The sequence below is a fragment of the Mobula birostris genome, chromosome 5 (assembly GCF_030028105.1).
Source record: "Mobula birostris isolate sMobBir1 chromosome 5, sMobBir1.hap1, whole genome shotgun sequence".
Lineage (NCBI taxonomy): Eukaryota > Metazoa > Chordata > Chondrichthyes > Myliobatiformes > Myliobatidae > Mobula > Mobula birostris.
Window position 1 is genome coordinate 35,543,144 of NC_092374.1, and position 22,458 is coordinate 35,565,601.

General features: G+C 44.7%; 1 protein-coding gene across 1 annotated transcript; it reads left to right on the forward strand.

The window, feature by feature from the left end:
• Positions 1 to 256: 256 nt before the first annotated feature.
• Positions 257 to 3,221, forward strand: LOC140197631 (cholesterol 25-hydroxylase-like protein 2). Its single transcript, XM_072257875.1, has 2 exons — positions 257 to 397; positions 891 to 3,221. The coding sequence occupies exon 2, from the start codon at positions 1,900 to 1,902 to the stop codon at positions 2,800 to 2,802; it is 903 nt and encodes a 300-aa protein (XP_072113976.1). The 5' UTR covers positions 257 to 397; positions 891 to 1,899; the 3' UTR covers positions 2,803 to 3,221.
• The last annotated feature ends 19,237 nt before the right edge of the window (positions 3,222 to 22,458 follow it).

Genomic DNA, 22,458 nt, shown 5'->3' on the forward strand with positions numbered 1-22,458 from the left:
GGTGGTGCTACTGGCTCACAGCTGCGATGACCCAGTTTCCATCCTGACCTCCAGAACATCTTCCTGCCGCTGCCGCGCGCTTCGGCTTGTGGCTCTGTTTGTCCCCTCCTAAATGAGGCACGAAAAATAATGGAAGTCCGGACAGTCCTGCAGTTGGCCCTATGACAGACATTGTCTCTGTTCTCATCAATTTAAAAATTACTCCTCTGGCTATTCTGGGTCTGATGAAGGGTCAATGATCTGAAATCTTGTCTCTTTTCACCTATCGCCTGTGTATTTCGGAAATTAGCATTTACAATTCCAGAAAGACGCAGCCGAAACAGCCAGGAGGGGGCTGAAATGTGGAAGCTTCAGTGCAGAAAAAAAGTAGAGTTTACAATATAACTTCAATTAATGGGTAAGGAAAGAAATCTGTGCAGATTATGAAATCTATAAACAGGAGTGAAAAGGTGAAATTAAATTCCATACAGTCTGAATATATCAAGCAACTGCGCGCGGATTTAATTTGATAACAGTGCGAGGAGCACGGTACACATGCTTTATACTTAACCTCAATGCTCGAACTATTAGAGAACATTGTGGGAAAGTGTACAATTTGCATGGCTCTAGTCGCAGGGGGTTTCAATTTGGGGTCCACGGACCGCTTGCTTAATGGTATTGGTGCATGGCATAAAAAATATTGGGAACTCCTGCTAGTGGAATATTGGTAATGCTGTCGTCGTTGTTTGTAGGGATGCGGTGTTGATTGCTACTAACTTCGTAAAGGAATTTGGTATGTAAATGAAGAACAATTGAAAGCTCGTGGCTTTTATTATAAGATGGCTTGAATCTATTTATAAAGTTTAACTCTCTTTTCTTTTTTTTAAATCAACATTCTTTGTTTTTCCAAGTTTGGGAGACTTGGACTTGTGCTCATCATCCTCACACAGATGTAGTAACACGGCTCACCAGGAGATGGCAGATCTTGCTGCCGAGGAAACATTTTTTTCCCCGTCTTTGCACACACGGGATTTTCAGCGAAAAGTTAAAAGAAATTAATTGCCGTCAACTTTGCCTGCCGCAGCTTATTCGCTCTATGTGCAGGGTTACTGAAGATTTTATCGGTCACCGATATGGATGTGTCACTGACTAAGGAACGAACAGGGCTAAACTACAATCGACAGTTTGGAAGGTAAAAAACCTTTCATTCTAAAGCCGGTTTCATGTACTGTATAGTGCTTGTCTCCAACTCAGCTCTAATCTGGGCAGTCTTGATTTAGTTCCGGTAATATTGGTAGCCTTTGCATGTGCATGGTCTGTTGTACGGAAGCAGAAAGGATGGAGTGAGAATCTAACTGCTCCTGTAAGAGCAAGGAGTGGAACTCCTGATATATTAATCACTGGACGAACACTGGCGGAATCCTGCCGAATCTGTGCGGGGCTGAGTCCGACCCACACTGCGCTCAGCACAAATGCTCTTACCATGGTAGTGTACTGGCAAAACTGGATTGAACTTTGGGGCTATGCGCTCGAGTTGCACTTGTATGCTAACGATTTTACAGCTAACGTAGTGTTTTACCAACACCATGTAACCTGTAGAGCTTCGACTCTGCCGAGGGCCAATCGGAACCGTGGGGCGTCCTCAAGAGGGGGCCGCACTTGGAGCACATAGCTTTGGGCTCAGAGCTCGCATGCCTATAAATACCGGAGCCACTCCAGCCAGCTTGCACTGCTACACTGAACCTCCGATCAACCGTCAGGAAGGCGGGAAGAATAAAAACGAGACTTCGACTAAACTGGGCACTATTTGTGTAAATTATCTATCTGAATTCCTTCCCGTCCATTTCAGAATCTTGCAAGTATAGAGCGGGAAATTAAGAGCAGCAAGTGTGTGCAGTAGTTCTGTAGCAGCCTACCCTGATGTATTCTGCAGAAACGACCCAAGTCTTCGACCCATACGTCCGGGTAATACAGAATGCCAATATTTCTCATTACGCCTCGAACAGGTCCTTGCTGCAGCCCCTGTGGGACTACCTGCGAGTCAACCACCAGGATACCCTCCGCTCGCCTCTCTTTCCAGTCATCATCTCAGTCTCCACCTACTTCATCAGCTGCACCTTCTACATGACGCTCGACATCTTGGCTCGCAGATGCCCGGCCATTAACAAGTGCAAGATCCAGCCGGAGCAGCATGTAACGTGGGCAAACATTCTCAAGACTCTGTGGCTTACCGGCTGCAACCACGTTATCTTTGTTTTCCCAGCAGCCGCCTTCCAGTGGTACTGGCGACCTCCGATCCCCCTCCTGGAAGACACACCACAGCTCTCCGAGTTCCTTATAGGAATCCTCAGCTGCACAATTCTCTTCGACTTCCAGTATTACTTCTGGCACCTTATGCACCACAAGTTTCGATGGCTCTACACGACTTTCCACGCCATTCATCACGAATATTACGCTCCCTTCTCCTGGTCGACGCAGTATCTATCTGCCTGGGAACTGATCAGCGTTGGCTTTTGGACCACCATAGACCCGATTATCCTGCAGTGTCACAGCCTGACAGCGTTCACCTTCATGATCTTGAACGTCTGGATAGCAGTGGAAGACCACAGCGGCTATGACTTTCCTTGGGCTTTACACAATATTATCCCTTTCGGGCTCTGGGGCGGCTCTGTGAAACACGATGCTCACCACCAGAAACCACAGTACAATTTTGCCCCTTACTTCTCACACTGGGACTGGCTTTGCGGCACTTGCTGCGAATACAAGCGCTCGCCCGCCTGTTTGGAGATGGAAAAGAAGCGACGCAAAGCCAGCAAAAGCTAGAAATATATCTAGCATCCCGCTGTCTGATGAAAGCCGCATTTCTCCCGCGTAAAACAAGGTGCCAAGAGAAGCGGGTTGGAGACGATAGAGAAATCGGCAGTGCAATGATCAAAGAAAATCTTGAGTGAGCTGACTGCCGGAATATTCTGACGTTAAATATCGCAGTTATTTATTTTTCACATGTTAAAACGAACGCAATACCTTTGAAGTAAGCTATGTGTAGTACGGTATAAAAACGCGCTACATTTGTACTTACCGTTATACGTGAGGTAAATATCCATTTTAAAGAGGTACCATGATTATGAATGTTTCAATTATCTTACGTACATTGTGTAATGTATATTGGAAAGAAACCTCTGTGGCATCATTTCTAAGCATTTGCAAAACTTTTGCCCCAAATATTTAAAATAATACGTCATATGTATTTAAGAATAGATTATGGAATACAGGCAAAAATGTAAATATGTCCTTAAAATGCAAAATGTCTTCGAATACAAATAAAAATGTTCACTTTTTATCTGTTTGTGGTTCTGTGTTCACTAGTTCTCTGAGAGTAGCATGGCGTGGTGATCGGTAAGGCTTGCATAAAATTTCAGGCAATCACACTGTGCCGACCATGTCGCACATACTTGAAAAGGTTAATAACTGAATTTGACACTTACATTAAATAGTCCCTTCCTTATTTTAATGATAAGTCGGAGAGGGTTCTGCTGTTTATTCACCATGCTCTGACGCTGTTGGCCGCAAACGACACTCACATTGCACAGGAATAGTTAACTAAATCGATGATCTTTCATCTACAACGATCTGATGTAAATGTGAAACTAAAAAGTCACGCCTTCACTGTGGTACAGCTTGTCGAAGCTCACAAAATGTTTGGTGTTTTCAACCAGATGTTAGAAGATACTTTAAATTATACAAATTCCCATCCACGTCCCGTGAAGGTTATCCTCCCCTCTGCTGTGCATGCCTGGGTCTTCGGAGATATATCGCCCCTCTCCATTTCCATCCAGCCGACTTTGTGCAAGCCCTTCGTTTTGTATTGAACAGTCCGTTCTGGTTGATCTAGAAGCACAAATATCACTCAGAGTTCTATTTGTGTTCCGGGAGAATTCCTAATACAATATGTGGACAGGCCGATTAGAGGACAGGTCGTACTGGATCCAATACTGGGTAATGAACTTCATCAGGTTACAGATTTCTCCGTGGGTGAGCATTTCGGAGATAAAGACCACAGCTGTCTGAGCTTTAGCATAGGAATGGACAACAGCAGAAGCAGACGGTTTGCAAAGTAACCGGGGAGAGCATACGTAAGGTCTAGGAAGCGAAGATCAGCCAGGGCTCTTGAGAATTATAAAGTAGCCAGGAAGGATATTAATAAGGGGTGTGGGAAAGCTGGAAGGGGACATGAGAAGTGCTTGATGAGTCGGATTACGGAAAACACCAAGGTGCTCTACACACATGTGAAGAACAAGAGGATGACAAGAGTGAGGGTGGGACTGATCAAAAGGGTGTGATAGAGCAGGTCGGACACGAGTAATTTCTCCTTCTCGCCACTCCCGCCCCCACCCCCGCACCCGTAGCCTTGTAATTCTCATTACAGTATCCCTGTCTGACAATGCTGACGTCGCGCTAATTGGAGACACATGCTCAGTGGAAGCGTTCATTTCGTAGGGTGGGGAAGAGTGCGGGCTATTGGAAAGTAGCTAGTTGATCGATTTTGTTGTAGACCAGTGAGTCTTACGTCAGCAAAGGCCAAACAAAATGAGAGACTGCTCAGGGAGCGGATTTACGAGCAATCGGAGAAGTATAGTCCGATTCGCAATGGTCCGAATGGCTTTATGAGCCTTATGAGCAAGTCGTGCTTCGTGAGCGTTAATGACATTTTTGAGGAAGGGATAAACAAACTGATGAAAATTGATTTGTGGATGATGTGTATATGGATTTTAGTAAGGCATTTGACAAGGTTCATTCTGTAAGGTCCATCCGGAAACTCATTTGGCATTGAATCAGTGAAACCTTGTCCGCATTGATCGGGAATTGTCTTGTCCACAAGAGGCAGAGGGTGGTGGCAGATGGAGTGTATTCTGCCTCTAGGTCCGTGACCAGTGATGCTCTGCAGGGATCTATTCTGGAACCCCTGCTCTTTGCGATTTGCATAAATAACTCGGGCGGGGAATTGGAAAAGTGAGTTAGTAAGTCTGTGGATGACACAAAATCTGGTTACGTTGTCGATAGTGTAGAAGGTTGTCTGAGGCTACAACGGAATGTTGATAACATTCAGAGCTGAGCTGAGAAATGGTAGATGGAGTTCAATCCAGAAAAGCGTGAAATGATACACTTTGTAAGAATGAACTTAAAAGCAGTGTAGAAAGTTAATGGCAGGATTTTTAGCGGCGTGGAGGAGCAGAGGGACCGTGGGGCCCAAGTCCATTGATCTTTCAAATTTGCCTGCAAGTTAATAGGGGGCTTAAGACGGGTTCTGGTGTGTTAACCTTCCTTAGTCAGGGACAGAATTTAAGAGCCCTGAGGTAATGTTGCAACTATTTAAAACTTGGTAACACCATGCTTGGAGCATTGTGTTCAATTCTGCTTGCCTCATTATTGGAAGGATGTGGAAGCTTTAAAGAGGGCGGGGATTAACTAGGATGCTGCCTGGTTTACAGAACATGTCTTAGGAGAAAAGGCTAAATGAACTATGTCTTTTTTTTCTTCGGAGTGAAAGAGGGTGACAAGCTACTCAACAGAGATATATAATTTGTAAGAAGCAAAGAAGTAAGGACACCCAGCAAATTTTAACCAAGGGGGCAATTACTAATACCAGAAGTATTTAAAATGAGTGGAGAAAAATATGGGGAAGATGTCAGAGGGAGTTTTTAACACAGAGAGTGGTGAGTTTCTGGAATGCCTTTTGAAACAGAGATGAGGATAAAGTTCTTCAGCTAGAGAGTCATGAATCTGTGGAATTCATTGTGACAGATGGCTGTGAAGGCCAAGCCATTGGGTCCATTTAATGCAGTGATTAATAGGATCCTAATTGATATGTATTTGAGGGAGAAAGTGAGAGAATGGGATTGAAATAAATCATCCATTACTTTTTCTGAGAGTGGTGGAGGCCAGATCATTCGGTATAATTAGTGTGCCAGGTCATTAGATATACTTATAAAAAGTATTCAAGCACCTTGGGTTTTATTGTTTTACAGCATTGAATGACAGTGGATTTAATTTGGCTGTTTTTGGCAATAATCAACAAAAAAAGAATGTTGTGTCAAAGTGAAAACAGATCTCTACAAAGTGATAATTTAATTACAAATATAAAACACAAGATAATTGATTGCATAAGTATTCATCCCCTTTAATATGGCATGCCAAATCATAACCGGTGCAGCCCATTGGTTTTAGTAGTCACATAATTAGTTAAATGGAGATCATTTTGTGAAGTCAAGGTATTTCAATTGATTGTAGTAAAAATACACCTGTATCTGGAAGGTCCAACTGCTGGTGAGTCAGTATCCTGGCAAAAACTACACCATGAAGACAAAAGAACACTCCAAGCAATTCTGCAAAAAGGTTATTGAAAAGCACAATTTAGGAGATGGATACAAGAAAATGTCCAAGTCACTGAATATCCCTTGCAGTACAGTTAAGTTGTTCATCAAGACATGGAAAGAATATGTCACAGGTGTAAATTTGCCAAGGGCAGGCTGTCCTCAATAACTGAGTGACCGTGCAAGAAGGGGACTAGTGAAGGAGGCCACCAAGAGACCTATGACCACTCTGGAAGAGTTACAAGCTTCAGTGGCTGAGATGGGAGAGACTGTGCATACAACAACTGTTGCCCAGGTACTTCACCAATCCCAGCTTTATGGGACAGTAGCAAAGAGAAAGCCACTGGTGGAAAAAACTGACATGAAGTGTTAGCTAGAAAGCATGTGGGAGACTGAAGCAACGCACATCAAAGTTGCTGGTGAACACAGCAGGCCAGGCAGCATCTCTAGTACCTCTTCCTACAGATGCTGACTGGCCTGATGCATTCACCAGCAACTTTTATATGTGTTGCTTGCATTTCCAGCATCTGCAGAATTCCTCGTGTTTGGGAGACTCTGAAGTCAGCTTGATGAAGGCTCTATGGGCTGATAAAACCAAAATTGAACTTTTTGGCCATCAGACTACATGCTTTTTTTTGGCAAAACCAAACACAGCACATCATCAAAATCACACCATCCCGACCATGAAGCATGGCGGTGGCTGCATCATGCTGCAAGGCTTGTGAAGGTAGAGGGTAAAGTCAATGCAGCTAATGCAGGGAAATTCTGGAGGGAAACCTGATGCAGTCTGCAAGAGAAGTGCAACTTGGGACAAGATTTGTTTTCCAGAAGGACAATGACCCCAAGCGTAAAGCCAAAGCTACACAGGAATGGCTTAAAAACAACAAAGTTAATGTCCTGGAGTGGCCAAGTCCAACTGAGAATTTGTGGCTGGACTTAAAAAGGGCTGTTTACTCATGATCCACATGCAATCTGACAGAGCTTGAACTGTTTTGTAAAGGAGAATGAAGAAAAATTGCAGTATCCAGATGTGCAAAGCTGATCGAGACCTATCCACACAGACTCAAGTCTGTAATTACTGCCAAAGGCGCATCTACTAAATACTGACTTGAAGGGGGTGAATAATTATGCAATCAATTATTCTGTGTTTTATATTTCTAATTAATTTGGATCACTTTGTCGGGATTCATATTCACTTTGACATGAAAGAGCCTTTTTGGTATCAAAAAGAAAGCCAAGTTAAATCCACTGTGAGTCCATGTTGTAAAAACATGAAAATTTCCAAGGGCGGGGTGAATTCTTTTTATAGGCACGTAGATGTTTAGCTATTTATACAGATGATTCATGTAGTGATGGAGTATAGTACCAGAAGGCACAATGTCAGAATACAAAGACACCCCTTTAGAAAAGAGTTGAGGAGGAATTTCTTTAGTCAGAGGGAGGAGAATCTATGGAATTCATTGCTACAGACAACTATGGAGGCCAAGACACTGGGTATATTTAATGCAGAGTTAATAGGTTCTTGATTAGTAAGGGCACCAAAGGTTAGAGGGAGAAGGCAGGAGAATGGGGTTGAGTGGGATAATAAACCAGTCATGATTGAATGGCAGAGCAAACCCGATAAGTCAAATGAGCTAATTCTCCTCCTATGCCTCATTTAAGGTGGAGTCAAGTAAATATTCAATAGATTGAGGAACTGAGTGTCATGGACATCTGGCACAGAAGAGATGAATGTCAGGTAAAGAATTTGGGTCCTAGTGACTGGCTTCTGCTTCTATTTTCTTCTATGATTCTGTCTTTGTAAACTAATTTCTATCCCCGTTAGTTAATGTTGAATTGCACTCAGGAAATAAACATGCAAGTACCACTGTGAGGGATAGACTTGATATTTACTGAGATAAATTGCTTTAACTGCCAGTCTTTCTGCAAGAACTCACAGAAAGTAGCCAAGCAACTCATGAGATTGGTGTCCACTTCCTCACGACAGCTTTTGTGTTGTCAGTTAAGTAAGCAAGATTGTAAGCCCAAATCAACATTCACATGTATCTGCACTTTGCAGATATACAAGTCTTAATTCAATTTCCAAATGCCTTTAACTCATGGTTCGGGTTTCATAAGGAGATATGAAACTGCAAAGATAGGAGAGTGCACTGCGACCATCATGACAGGACGTCTGCTCTATTTAAGGTCAGTGCATGCTGTTTCTCTGCTCTTTGTCTCTTCCAACTAACCTGGAGGCCCTCTCCACACAGGCTCTCCCTCACCACACAGCTGATGAATCCAAAGGAACAGTGGAAACCGATACAATCTGACACTAGCAGCATCGCAGGGCTTGCCAGTCAGCATTGAACCCAACAAAGGATTGCCTTAGGAAAGATAGATCTGTTTGTCCTCAGGGTTTACTCCTGAAGCCTTCCCCATGAGTCCCATGAGTGACAGGTGAGGTTGGAGATCAGAGTTTTCCTTCTCCCAGATGAGCTGCCAACTACAGTTGACAAACCCCATCTGCCGAAGCGACTGGCTTGAAATGTCAGTGAAATGCCTTTGCCCCTTCTCCTGTCAGTAGAAACAGTTCTGCTGGGCTTAGTAGCTAAGCCACATGTGACGGCCAGAAGCCAGACTAGGCTGTCAGATGCTATTTGAGATACCCGCCATTGGAAGCATTTAATTGTCACAATGGCGGGTGCATTGGGAGCAAGGGTGGACCCAAATGCAAGACACATCTTTTGAGGTTACGGTGTGGACTCCAAGCCAGAGACTGGGCAAGGACACAATAGCTGGGTCTTGCCGCGGGCTCGGTCCCCAGAACCAGGCATGGACATGACATGGGCTAGGAAGAGGAGGAACATGGAAGAGGAGCCTCAGTCTCGGGAGAGCAGGTACATGGAACCATGGACACATACACAGAACACAGAGTTGGGACCCCTCCTTGGAAACAGGACATAGGGCTGGGACTCATGACCACCACCACCCCCCCCCACCGCGGAGCAATGGCAAGACGGCCTGACTTACCCCATGGAGGTGAGGACAAGACAAGACAAGACAAACACCAAAGAACAACACAGTTCTGATCTAGCTCCAGTGATAGAACTAGACTGAGGTGCAGGCGAGGGCTACAGAAGAGGGCTAGAGGTGAGAGGGGCAGAGAAGGGATCCAGATTGGGGGGTAGGACAGGAATCACAGACCGCCAGGGCCAGGACTTGACTAGGTACTCGGATGCCACCAGGGCCAGGACTCGACTGGGTACTTGGATGCTGCCAGGTCAACGACTCGACTGGGTACATGGATGCCGCCGGAGCCAGGACTTGGACTTGGACGTGGTACTTGGATGCCGCCAGAGCCAGGACTTGGACGTGGTACTTGGAACCTCAGGGTAGTGGCGAGCTCTAGACTCGGCCCAGGAACAGTAGCCAGTGGCTCCTGATTCTGTCCGGCAGGTTAACTGACGGACCCACCTTGATGAGGAAACTTTGCAGGCTCGCTTCGGCGAGGTAACTGGATAGGGTTGCTCCGGTGAGGAAGGACGAATTATCGGCAGAGACTAGGCTTGCTCCGGCCAGGTGACATCGGCACACCATAACTTTGATGACTTTGCAGATGCTCCTGCGCCGAACGGCTGATAGCTGGAGACTATAAACTACCTGTTCAGCCGAGCATTAATTGCCTCTAATCACCAAAGCCGAGGGACAGGGGAAAACAAGGAATTAACGGTCCGGATGGTCCGGTGTACCATTACTCCTCCTCTTTCCCCTCCCCCATCTCACAACCTGCCCATCACCTTCCACCCTCTGGTTCTCTCCCTACTTCCCTTCATTCCATGGTCTCCTGTCCTCTCCAAACACATTCCTTATTCTTCATCCCTTTGCCTTCCTAATTTATTACCACCCACTTCTCACATCATTCCCTTTTCTCCTCTTCCCACAAACTTCTGCCTTGCCCTGCTCAACCAGATTCATCCATCCCCTGCCAGCTCCTGCTCTTCCTCCTCCCCTTACCCTCTGTTTTCTGGCTTCTGCCCCTTTCCTTTCCAGTGCTGATAAATGGCCTTGTCCTGAAATGTTGACTGTGCTTTCTCTTTAGATGCTGCCTTACCTGCTGGATTTCTCCAGCATTTTGTATGTTGATATAATTGAATGCGAGCAGGAGTAAGTTACTGCACAGGATTAAGTTCTAGCCTTCTCCTGAATCTATGAGATCCTTCTGCCTTGCTGTTGTCTGGAAAAGGGCACCTACAAGGATTTTATGTCTGTCGAGATTGAGTGGCGCTGAGGTTTTCAAACAGCAGTCAGGTAATTCATGTAAGAAAGTTATGAAGGTCTCACAGCTAGGGAAACAGGGGCAAATATGAACTTTCTTATTGGAGAAACAAACAATCTACTGGAGGGACTTAGCAGGTCAAGCAGCATCTGTAGCGAATTTTCAACCCCTCACTGCTGCGGGTGGAAGTCCCCACTTGCTTCAAAAAGACAACAATTATACCAGTGTCTAAGAAGAATAATGTGGGCTGCCTTAATGACTTCCTCCAGTAACACTCACATCGACAGTGATGAAATGCTTTGAGAGGTTGGTCATGACTAGACTGAACTCCTGCCTCAGCAAGGACCTGGACGCATTGCAATTTGCCTACTGCCACAATAGGTCAACGACAGACGCAATCTCCATGGCTCTCTACACAGCTTTAGACCACCTGGACAACACAAACACCTATGTCAGGATTTTGTTCGTCGACCACAGCTCAGCACTTAATACCATCATTCCCACAATCATGATTGAGAAGTTGCAGATCCTCGGCTTCTGTACCTCTCTCTGCAACTGGATCATCAACTTCCTAACTGGAAGACCACGATCTGTGTGAATTGGTGATAATATCTCCTCTTCGCTGATGATTAACACTGGTGCACCTCAGTGGTGTGTGCTTAGCCCTGCTCTACTCTTTCTATACTCATGACTGTGTGGCTCGGCATAGCTCAAAATTACAATCTATAAATTTGCTGATGTTACATACATTGTTGGTGGAATCTCAGATGATGACGAGAGGGCATACAGGAGCGAGATATGCCAACTAAGGGAGTGGTATTGCAGCAACAACCTGGCACTCAACGTCAGTAACACGAAAGAGCTGATTGTGGACTTCAGGAAGGGTAAGACGAAGGAACACATACCAATCCTCATAGAGGGATCAGAAGTGGAGAAAGTGAGCAGCTTCAAGTTCCTGGATGTCAAGATCTCTGAGGATCTAACCTGGTCCCAACATATTGATGCAGTTATAAAGAAGGCAAGACAGTGACTATATTTCATTAGGAGTCTGAAGAGATTTGGCATGTCAACAAATACACTCAAAAACTTCTATAGATGTACCGTGGAGAGCATTCTGACAGGCTGCATCACTGTCTGGTATGGTGGGTGGGGGGGCACGTGCTACTGCATAGGACTGAAAGAAGCTGCAGAGGGTTGTATATCTAGTCAGCTCCATCTTTGTACTAGCCTACAAAGTACCCAGGACATTGTTAGGGAGCGGTGTCTCAGAAAGGCAGCGTTCATAATTAAGGATCCCCAGCATCCAGGGCATGCCCTTTTCTCACTGTTGCCATCAGGTAGGAGGTACAGAAGCCTGAAGGCACACACTTTAATTCTGTACAGTTCTTATTAAAAATCAATGAACTGTTCATTCCACTTCTGTGTCTCTGTAAAGGAAAATTATTTTAAAATTCATTATGTGTTCTTTCCTGGTTCAGCTCAGCATATTTGCATATGTATTCTCAAACAAAGGAGATGATGCACGTGTCCAAGGCCACAAGGAAACACTTTATTAGAACTAGCATACACGCAATACAAAAGGAAAAATAAATCTCTGTAGCAGTACAGAATCAAAATAATGCTTATCATCCACTAAGCGAGCCGATCTGGAGGGGTCCGCAGATCTGACAACCTCACATGCAGCCTGTTTTTTCTCTCCCTCTTTCTCTCCCCCAAGTCGAAGTCTAACTCTGGCTCAACATACACTGACTCTCTCGATGCACTGTCCCCTATCTTAACACAAGTCACCAGACATGACCTTGACTAGGACGGAACCCTCTCCTCTTGCACAAAGAAGGTGCCCCTCTTATACCCTTCAAGACCCCTTACACGGGTATTTTTCCAAGCATTTGGTACCTGCTCCTGCACAATGACGCTTCCTTCCTGTGAAAAACATGTTTTCACCATTTTCCACTGTTATGGCTATAGACTTGTACTCCCGCAACTTCCCCAAAACATCACTGTGGACTGGTTCTCTTGTACTTTCTCAAGACAATCCCTCTCCAAACTAACAGAACTTTGCCTTACGGCTTCCATTTAATTTTAGCATAAACCAAGGAGGAAACACATTTAACTTATTTCTTACACTCCACCCCTTGATTCCTCATTGGTACATTATATAAAACTTATGGTAAATACAAGTTAGCTTGAATTATCATAATATAATTAAGCAATAGGATTATTATAATAATCTGATAATTCTGCATAAGCAGTAAGCTAAAATAAACTGTATCTTAATGACAACTGATATGATTTGTTCATGTCCACTATTCCTCAGTCCCAAACTTTATTTTGAATAATGCAAATCCGAACGTAATTATCAAGGTTAAATTTCACAGATGTGCAGGTGACATCATTGTAATGTGGATGTTTTCTTTTTCTATAGCTGTTCTTTTTCACAGTTCAAACAGTGATCTTTGCTCAGGGGAAAGTCCATGCCGTCCATAAGATTAATTCCAGGCTGTTATTTCACATGGGAGAAAACCAAGTATCCTTTATTATCAGTCTTACAAAAGGTTAAATCATTCTGGTTTGGCCATTTTCTCATTATTCAAACACAAGATGTTCTGTCCCTTGTACTGATACTCAGTAAGTGTTACTGTCTCCATTTGCTACAATCTCCCCCTTGCAGACCGGAGAATTTCAAATGTGCACCCATATTTACCTCTCATTGTGGGAGCCCTTTCTTCAGTGCCTGTTTCCTCCTCTGGCTCTAGGCTCTACTTAATCATCCTGGCCATCGTTGATCCTTGGGGTAAAGGTCTGTTGTTTAAATTGTAGAAGGCTTGGCATGGTACAGTCAACCACCCCTGTAAGGTGTGAGCTGATGTCAAAACACAAATCTATTGTTTTAAAAGTGCATTCATTCTTTCGATTAGCCCTGATGCTTGAGGGTAATAGGGTATGTGATATAGCCAATGAATTCCTCTGCTGGCAGCCCAGTCTTTCACAGCTTACCCCGAGAAGTGAGACCCATTATCTGACTGTATTTCTCAAGGGTCTACTTAACAACCAGTCAACTTCTGCAGTCCCTTCAGTGTGTGATCCTGGTCAGCTTTTGTGCAAGAAATTTCCATTAACAAACCATGGTAAGCAAATATTTAAATCATTGCTGCTGTGGCTGGTATCCGATGTAATCAATCAGCTATTCCTGGGCCGGACCATCTTCTCACCTATCCCTTTTAACGTTGGCTGTCGGCTTCTCAGGGAGTGCTAACAAGTATCACACGCAGTAATAACTGCTTTTGTCATGTCTCCTGTTAGTTGTATCCCTTGTTGTTTAGCCTATTTGACCATGCCATGTGCTCCCAAATGACCAGCCACATGATGTACCCAGTGTTGCATCGCATAGGTGTTGACCTGATTTACCCGGATTAAGTGCTCCACTTAACTATTAAAGGCAAAGCATCTTTCTGTTGAGTGTCCACATGGAAAACAGTGATCTTCATTCGTTGGGCTGCTTCCCAGCTCATTTCCCAAAGTGTTTGTCCCCACAAAGGCTTTCCCTGTAACTGCCAGCTTTGTTATGCCACCCTGATCTCTGCACTGGCATTCCATTCGCAGCCGCCCAGAGGCGGTGTGTGTGTGTGTGTGTGTGTGTGTGTGTGTGTGTGTGTGTGTGTGTGTGTGTGTGTGTGTGTGTGTGCGCAGCTGACTCATTTTGTGTCGCAGCGGTAATGTGACTGCTACCAGCTCACCTAGTTGGCCGAACTGCCCTCCCCCAGCCGCTGCAGATCTGCACTTTACACTGGGTTCATCTGGGCAGCTCCCCATCCGTGGACAGTGGCTTTCCAGCGACTGGAGCCATCCATAAGCCAGGCGCGGTGCTTGTCCGCTTCAGCAACTCTTCATATGGAACACCGCAAGGAGCAGGAGAAAGAGGCACTGGTGTGGGGGGCCACTTCCATCTCACATTAGAGCAGGGGTTTTCAACCTCTTTTATGCCATGGACCAATGCCACTAAGCAAGAGGTCCATGGACTCCAGGTTTGGAACCCCTGCACCAGAGTCCTGCTGCGCTCTCCTCGACGTTAGCGGAGCTCCCTGACAGCAACCATGAACCATGTCATAATGGGGAGGTCAGGTCTCATGACTGCCTCGCTTCCCTCCGCCTCCACCAAGGCCCAGTAGCAGGCCAGCAGCTGTCTTTCAAAGGGCGTGTGTCAGGCAGGGCCTGAGCTATTCCTTCCTTACAGGCCTTGTATGCCTGTCGCTGCACTGGACCACGTTCAAAAGTTGCTTTCTTCCCAATTACTTTCTATAAGGGTTGTGACAGGACAGTTAGGTGTGGTATATGCCGCCTCCAGTATCCCAGTAGCCCCAGGATCCTTGCTTATTGGTGGGGTAGCCATCTTAGTTACCTTATTCCGTATCTTATCTGGAATAACTTGATATCCTGAGACCCACTAGACTGTCTGGGTTGGCCCCTGTATTTTCTATGGATTCACCACCCATCTTCTCTCCATCTTGTAGCTTACTAGTATGTCCAGGGCCTCAGCTGTCTCTTCCTCGGTGGATCCTTTTAGCATGACGCCATTGATGTAGCGAACTACCTGAATATCAGGTGGGAGAGCACGTACATCACGGTCTCGCGCTATCAGTCCAAGCCACAGGGTAGGGCTATGCACTCATCCGTGAGGCAATCTGGTAAATGTGTAATGTCTGTCTCCCATTGTGAAGTTCACTGGATCCCAGGACTCTGGCACCAGGTGAATGGAGAAGAATGTGTTGGCCAGATCTATCACAGCATACCGTCTCTCATCTCCCCGTGACGTTGTTCCCACTAAGGTCACTCATGTCGGGGACAGCAGCAGTTAACGGAGGGGAGTGTTTATTGAACCGGCGATAATCATCTGTCATCCTGCTCCTGCTGCTGCTGTTGGGCTTCTTCACTGGCCAGGACTATTAAACTCAAAAGTTGCGTGTTTGATCACACCTTGTTTTAATAACTCTGCTTGGGTGTCTGAGACCTCTGTATGTCCTCCTGCTATTAGGTACTGTATCACACAAACCAGGGCACTCGATGGCAGTATTGTAAGGGGCGCCCGCTGAGCTAGCCCCACTAAAACAGTTGCTGTTAAGATGCCAAATGTGAACTTCCCCAATTTGGCCAGCACTGCTACCGTGTGAGCTTGTACTGCCAGGTCCTCACGAGTGACGTACTGCTCAGATCTCAGTGGGAGATCGTCAGGGCCGTCACCACGCTGACTATCAGCGCCATATCAGATATTGCCATCCCAGCTGTCGGGGTCCCATCCTTTACCCATTGCTGCCCTCACTTTGATAGGGTCAGGCTGCTGATCACTCACCTTTGCCCAATGCTCCTGCTATGCTCTAAGTCCCTTACACGCTAGGGTGGCTTGCTGCGACGTAACCTTGTCAGCTCATTCAGGGGCTGTCCTAGCTGATTCATCTGAAGTAAGATTTTGCTGCTCCACGATTCCAATTCTGTCATTACGGCAGACAACTTTTGCTCTGCTACTCTATACACGTCAAATGCAGTTTTCAAAGCAAACAGCAAAATCCAACAAGCCATTCCCTTACTGGCTTCCAGTTTGGGAATCCTTACCTTACTTACCAGAGTGGCTGCCATGTCCAGGACATCATCTCTACTCCTCTCCATCTCAGCTCTCTAACATGATAGAGGGCAGCACTCAGCCAGCATGCTGGCCACTGCAGCAAAACCATGGGTGTTGTCCCTCCACCCTGCTGCTTTAACCTCAGTCTCACCCTCAGATTTCTCCTGTTGTTTGCAATACATAGCACCCATTAGGCTGAATCTTGCTTGCAGTGCCAATTTATAAAGCCAAATTTATTTTAATATTTGTTATGTGTCCTTTCCTGGTTCAGCTCAGGATATTTGCATTTGTATGCACAAAGGAGATCTCACACATATCCAAGGCCACAAGGAAACATTTTATTATAACTAGCATACGTGCAATACAAAAGGAAAAACAAGTCGCTGTAACAGTACAGAAATCAAAATAAAACTTATCATCCACGAAGCAAGCCCACAAATCCGGCAACCTCACACGCAGCCTGTTCTCTCTCTCTTTCTGAGTCTAACTCTGACTCAACATGCATTGGCTCTCGATGTACAAACATTTGTACTGTTCCCTTTCTTAACACCAGTCACCAGACATGACCTAGCCTCGGACAAAACTCTCTCCTACGGCACCAAGAAGGTCCCCCTTTTATACCCTTCCAAACCCCTTCCATGGGTATTTTTCCGGGCATTTGGTATCTGTACCTGCACAATGACCTCGCCTTCCCATGAAAAACATGTTTTTCAACGTATTCCTCTGTTATCTATAGACGTGTACTCCAGCAACTTTCTCAAAGAATTGCTGTGGACTGGTTCTCTTGTACTTTCTCTAAACGATCCCTCTCCAAACTAACAGCACTTTGCCTTCAGACTTCCATTTTATTTTAGCATAAACCAAGGAGGAGTCACATTTAACTTTTTCCTTACAGTCTCTTCCTCTGCACTCGGGCCATCTCTGAACACCGTGCCAGTACGATAGAATCAGTTAGCATCTGGATACATGCGTGTCAGTACAGAGAGCTTATAATGCTGGAGGAGGTTACAGGCGCAGATTGCGAGATCCGAAAAGGATGTGTAATTTAACATTGTAATAACAGGCGTTCACTTAGTCTGCTTGGGGTCAAGGCATTGCAGCTGGTCATTTGGAACACTGACCAAGGAGCCACTCTCTGCATGCTCAGCTGGATACTAAATCCGTGCACATCACTGTAACCCCATTGGTCTCATAAGCAGGAAACCTGGTGTTAATGGGGACTGGAGAGACTTCCCAATTGAAACAGCAATTATAATCATGACTTAGGATCATAGAGTCACAGCCTACTACATCACAGAAACTGGCCCTTCAGCCCATCTAGTCTGTGCTGAACTATAATTCTGGCTAGTCCCATCAACCTGCACCTGGACATTGCCGTCCATACACCTCCCATCCATGTAGCTATGCGAACATGTCTTAAATATTGGAATTGAACCTGCATCCACCACTTTCGCTGTCAGCTCATTCCACTCTTGCACCATCCTCTGAGTGAAAAAGATCCTCCTCAGGTTCCCTTTAAATATTTTGTCTTTCACCCTTAACCTATGAACTCTAATTCTTGTCTCACCCAACCTGAGTAAAAAAAGTCTGCTTGCACTTATCCCATGTATACCCTTCATACTTATTCTTCTATCAAATCTCCCCTCATTCTCCTATGCTCCAAGGAATAAAGTTCTTAACTATTTAACATTTCTCCTAAAGAATCCATAGGGACAAGTGATTGTAATACGATCGAAAGCACCCTACAATTTGAGAAGCTAAAGATAGATCTATCAGTATTACAGTGGGGTAAAGGGAATTACAGTGCCATGAGAGGGGAGCTGGCCAAAACTGATTGGAAAAGAACACTGGCAGGAATGATGGCAGAGCAGCAATCGCTGGAATTTCTGAGAGAAATTCGGAAGGCGCTCGATATATACATAACAAAAAGGAAGAAGTATTCTAAAGATGGGATGACACAACCATGCCTGACACATGAACTCAAACCGCCATTGAAAGTTATATAATAGAACAAAAATTAGTGGAAAGTTAGAGAATTGGGAAGCTTTAAAAAACCAACAGAAGGCAACTAAACAACTCATAAAGAAGGAAAAGATGGAATACAAAGGTAACCTAGCCAATAATACTAAAGAGGATACCAAAAGTTTCTTCAGATACATAAAGTGTAAAGGAGGGGCAAGAGTGGATATCGGACCGCTGAAAAGCGATGCTGGAGAGGTAGTAATTGGCAACACGGAAATGGTGGATGACCTGATTAAGTATTTTGCATCAGTCTTCACTGTGGAAGACACTAGCAGTATGCTGGATGTTTGAGGGTGTCGGGGCAGAGGTGTGTGAAGTTGCAATTACTCAGGAGAAGGTTCTTGGGAAAGTGAAAGGTCTGAAGGTAGATAAGTCACCTGGATCAGATGGTGTACACCAGGGTTCTGAAAGAGGTTGTGGAGGCATTAGTAATGATCCTTCAAGAGTCAATATCTTCTGGCATGGCTCCGGAGGACTAGAAAAGTAGAAATGTCACTCCACTCTTCAAGAAGGAAGCGAGGCACAAGAAAGGAAATTATTGGCCAGTTAGTCTGACCTCAGTGGTTGGGAAGGTGTTGGAGTTGATTGCTAAGGATATGGTTTTGGGTACTTGGAGGCACGTGATAAAATAGGGGGTAATCAGCATAGTTTCCATCAGAGAAAATCTTGCCTGAAAAATCTGTTCAAATTCTTTGAAGAAATTACAGGCAGGGTAGACAAAGGAAAATTGGTGGATGTTGTGTACCTGGGTTTTCAGAAGGCCTTTGACAGGGTGCTACACATGAGGCAGGTTAACACATAAGGGCCACAGCATTACAGGAAAGATACGGGCATGTGTAGAGCAGCCGCTGATTAGTAGGAGGCAAAGAATGGGAATAAAGGGTGCCTTTTCTGGTTAGCTGCCCGTGACTAGTGGTATAAAAGAGAGGCAAGAATGGATATCGATCTGCTGGAAAATTATGCTGGAGAGGTAGTAATGGGGACAAGGAAATGGTGGATGAACTGATTAAGTATTTTGCATCAGTCTTCGCTGTGAAATACACTAGCAGTATGCCTGAAGTCTGTGTGGGATTGTTTCTTTTTACATTATATGCCAAGGACTTGGATGATGGTATTGATAGCTTTGTGTCCAAGTTTGCAGTTAATACAGAGATAGGTGGCAGGGCATGTAGTTTTGAAGAAGAAGAGAGGCTACAGAAGGACTTAGACAGATTAGGAGAATGAGCAAAGAGGCAGATGCAATAGAATGAAGAAAGAAAAGTGTGAACTATTTTCTAAATGGAGAGAAAATTCACAAATCTAACGTGCAAACGGTCTTGGGAGTCCTTAAAGTTTAAGTTGCAGCTTGAGTTAGTGGTGAGGAAGGAAAATGTGATGTTAACATTAACTTCATTAGGACTAGGATACGAAAGCAAGGATGTAAAACACTGGTAAGGCCTCACTTGGAGCATTGTGAATAGTTTTGGCACCTTATTTAAGAAAGGATGTGCTGACAGTGGAGAGGGTTCAAAGGAGATTCACAAAAATCATTCCAGGACTGAAAGGCTTGTACTACGAGAAATATTTGAGAGGTGACCTCATTGAAATCTATCGAATATTGAAAGACTTTGATCGAGTAGAAGTGGAGAGAATGTTTCCTTTGGTGGGGGAGTCTAAGACTGGAGAACACTGCCTCAGAATAGAGGGGCGTCCTTTTAGAATGGAGATGAGGAGGAACTTCTTTAGCCAGAGAGTGGTGAATCTGTGGAATTCATTGCCGCAGGCAGCTGTGGAGGCCAAGTCATTGGGTATGACCAATGTCTCATAATACTTTAATGTACCATTCCAACTCCTGTGCTCAATACTCTGATTTATGAAGGGCAATGTGCCAAAGGCTATTTTAACATCCCTATCTACCTATGTCACTACTTTCAAGGAATTGTGGCTCTGTTTTCCCACATCCCATTGCCTACTGGTCCTCAGTGTCCTACTGTTCACTGTGTAAGTCCTACCTTGCTTTGTCCTCCCAAAGTACAACACCCTACCATTTGTCTGCCTTAAATTCCATTTGCCATTTATCAGCCAAGAATTTCAGCTGATCCTCATCCCATTGCAAACTTCGATAGCCTTCCTCTCTGTCCTCTACATCCCCAATTTTGTGTTGTCTGCAAATTTGCTGGTCCGGTTTACCACATTATCATCTCAGTCGTAAATATAGACAATAAACAGCAATGGACCCAGCACTATTCCATGTGACACACCAATATTCATACATCTATTAGCACTCTCTGGAGCATATGGATCTTGGACCTCCAGAAAGTGTCCACAGTAGGGGTGATTGATAAGTTTGGGGCCTAAGGTAGAAGGAGATGAGTTAGACAGTTCTTGTTACATGCACATGCAGTTCAACTCTTTAAGTGATTATGCAGAAAGTTTGAAGTTAATAACTCACCTCCTTCCACCTTAGGCCACAAACCTATCACTCACCCCCTGCTGTGGACACATTCTGGAGGTCCAAGATCCGTATGCCCCATGACCACTGGACTAAGAGTGTAAATGTAGGAGGGGAAAATGTTGAAACAGAAATGTGCTATGTTTTCTAAAATTGACTCCATCTACCTTAGGCCACAAACTTATCAATTACCCCTGGTATACCTACTTTGCTCGTTGCAAAATACAATCATTTATGCTGTCATAGTTCCCTCTGGTGGCAAAGAATGATATTTTATAACTGAGTGAAACAAACATCCCCTTACATAGCTTCCAAATAATCTTATGCAGATGGATAGTGTGGAAGATTGTCTAAAGCAAGCTGGAAAGTTGGTTGGAGCATTTGCAGTTGATATTTAATCCTAACGTGGGAGGTGATACATTTAAGGAAATCAAATAGGGCTAGTATATTGGCTGTAAATGGTAGAACACTAAGGAATGTTGAACAGACAGACCTGGGATCTATGTCCATGGTTGTCTAAAGATAGAAACACAGGTCGATAGGGTAGTGCAAAAGGCATGCCTGCTTACATAGGTTGGGGGCATAGAGTATAAGCGTTGGGATGTTGTGTTGCAACTTCATGAAACACTGGTTACATCGCACTTGGAGTATTGTGTGCATTTCTGATCACTACACCAGCGGTCCCCAACCACCGGGCCGCAAGGCATGTGGTACCGGGCCGCGAGAAAATGATACGATTTGGCGACAGGAGTCAGCTACACCTTTCCTCATTCCCTGTCATGCCCACCGTTGAGCTTGAACGCACGCGAGGTTATTACGCGCGCGCTATCCATGTCAGCGCATGAAGGAGATCAACTCCTCGAGCTTGCAAGTGACAGCGGGCTGAAAAGTATGTTTGACATAACATCTCTGCCGGCATTCTGGATCAAAGTCAAGGCTAAATATCCTGACATAGCCATGAAAGCACTGAAAACGTTGCTTCCATTTCCAACATATCTCTGCGATGCATGCAACGAAAACTAAATTGCGGAATAGACTGGACATAAGGAAACCCCTTCGAGTATCGCTGTCTCCCATCACCCCTCGATAGGACTGTCTTGTTGCAGGAAAACAAGCCCAGGGCTCCCACTTCAGCGATATTGGTGTGTTGCAATGATTTTGTATGTTCATACGGGGAAAATATGTGCTGTGTTTTTAATATCCAAACGTTACATAAAATGTTATGATGGTATTGAATTATAAGTGACTTATATAATCTTATAACAATTACAGCACGGAAACAGGCCATCTCTGCCCTTCTAGTCCGTGCTGAACGCTACTCTCACCTAATCCCACCAACCTGCACACAGCCCATAACCTTCCATTCCTTTCCTGTCCATATACCTGTCCAATTTTTCTTTAAATGATAATATTGAACCTGCCTCTACCACTTCTACTGCAAGTTCGTTCAACACTTAATTCAAGCTCCCCTGTCCTCCCCTGATAATTGACATATCACTATGTTCATGCGAGGAAAATATGCGCTGTGTGCTTAAGATTAAATTCGTTAGATAAACCCTTTTAGAAATGAAATTGAGTGTATTAGCCACTTATCACCTATATTCCGGTTGTGATTAATATCCCCCCCAAACAGAATCGCCAAAAACTATTTGTAGAAAAAAATCGGCACGTACAGGAATGCGCAAGTCCCGCATGCGCACACAGCAGCCCTGGCAAGGCTTCATGGTCATTGTAGTCTTTCTCGGGGTAAACACAATGTATTTGACTGCTACCCTTGTCC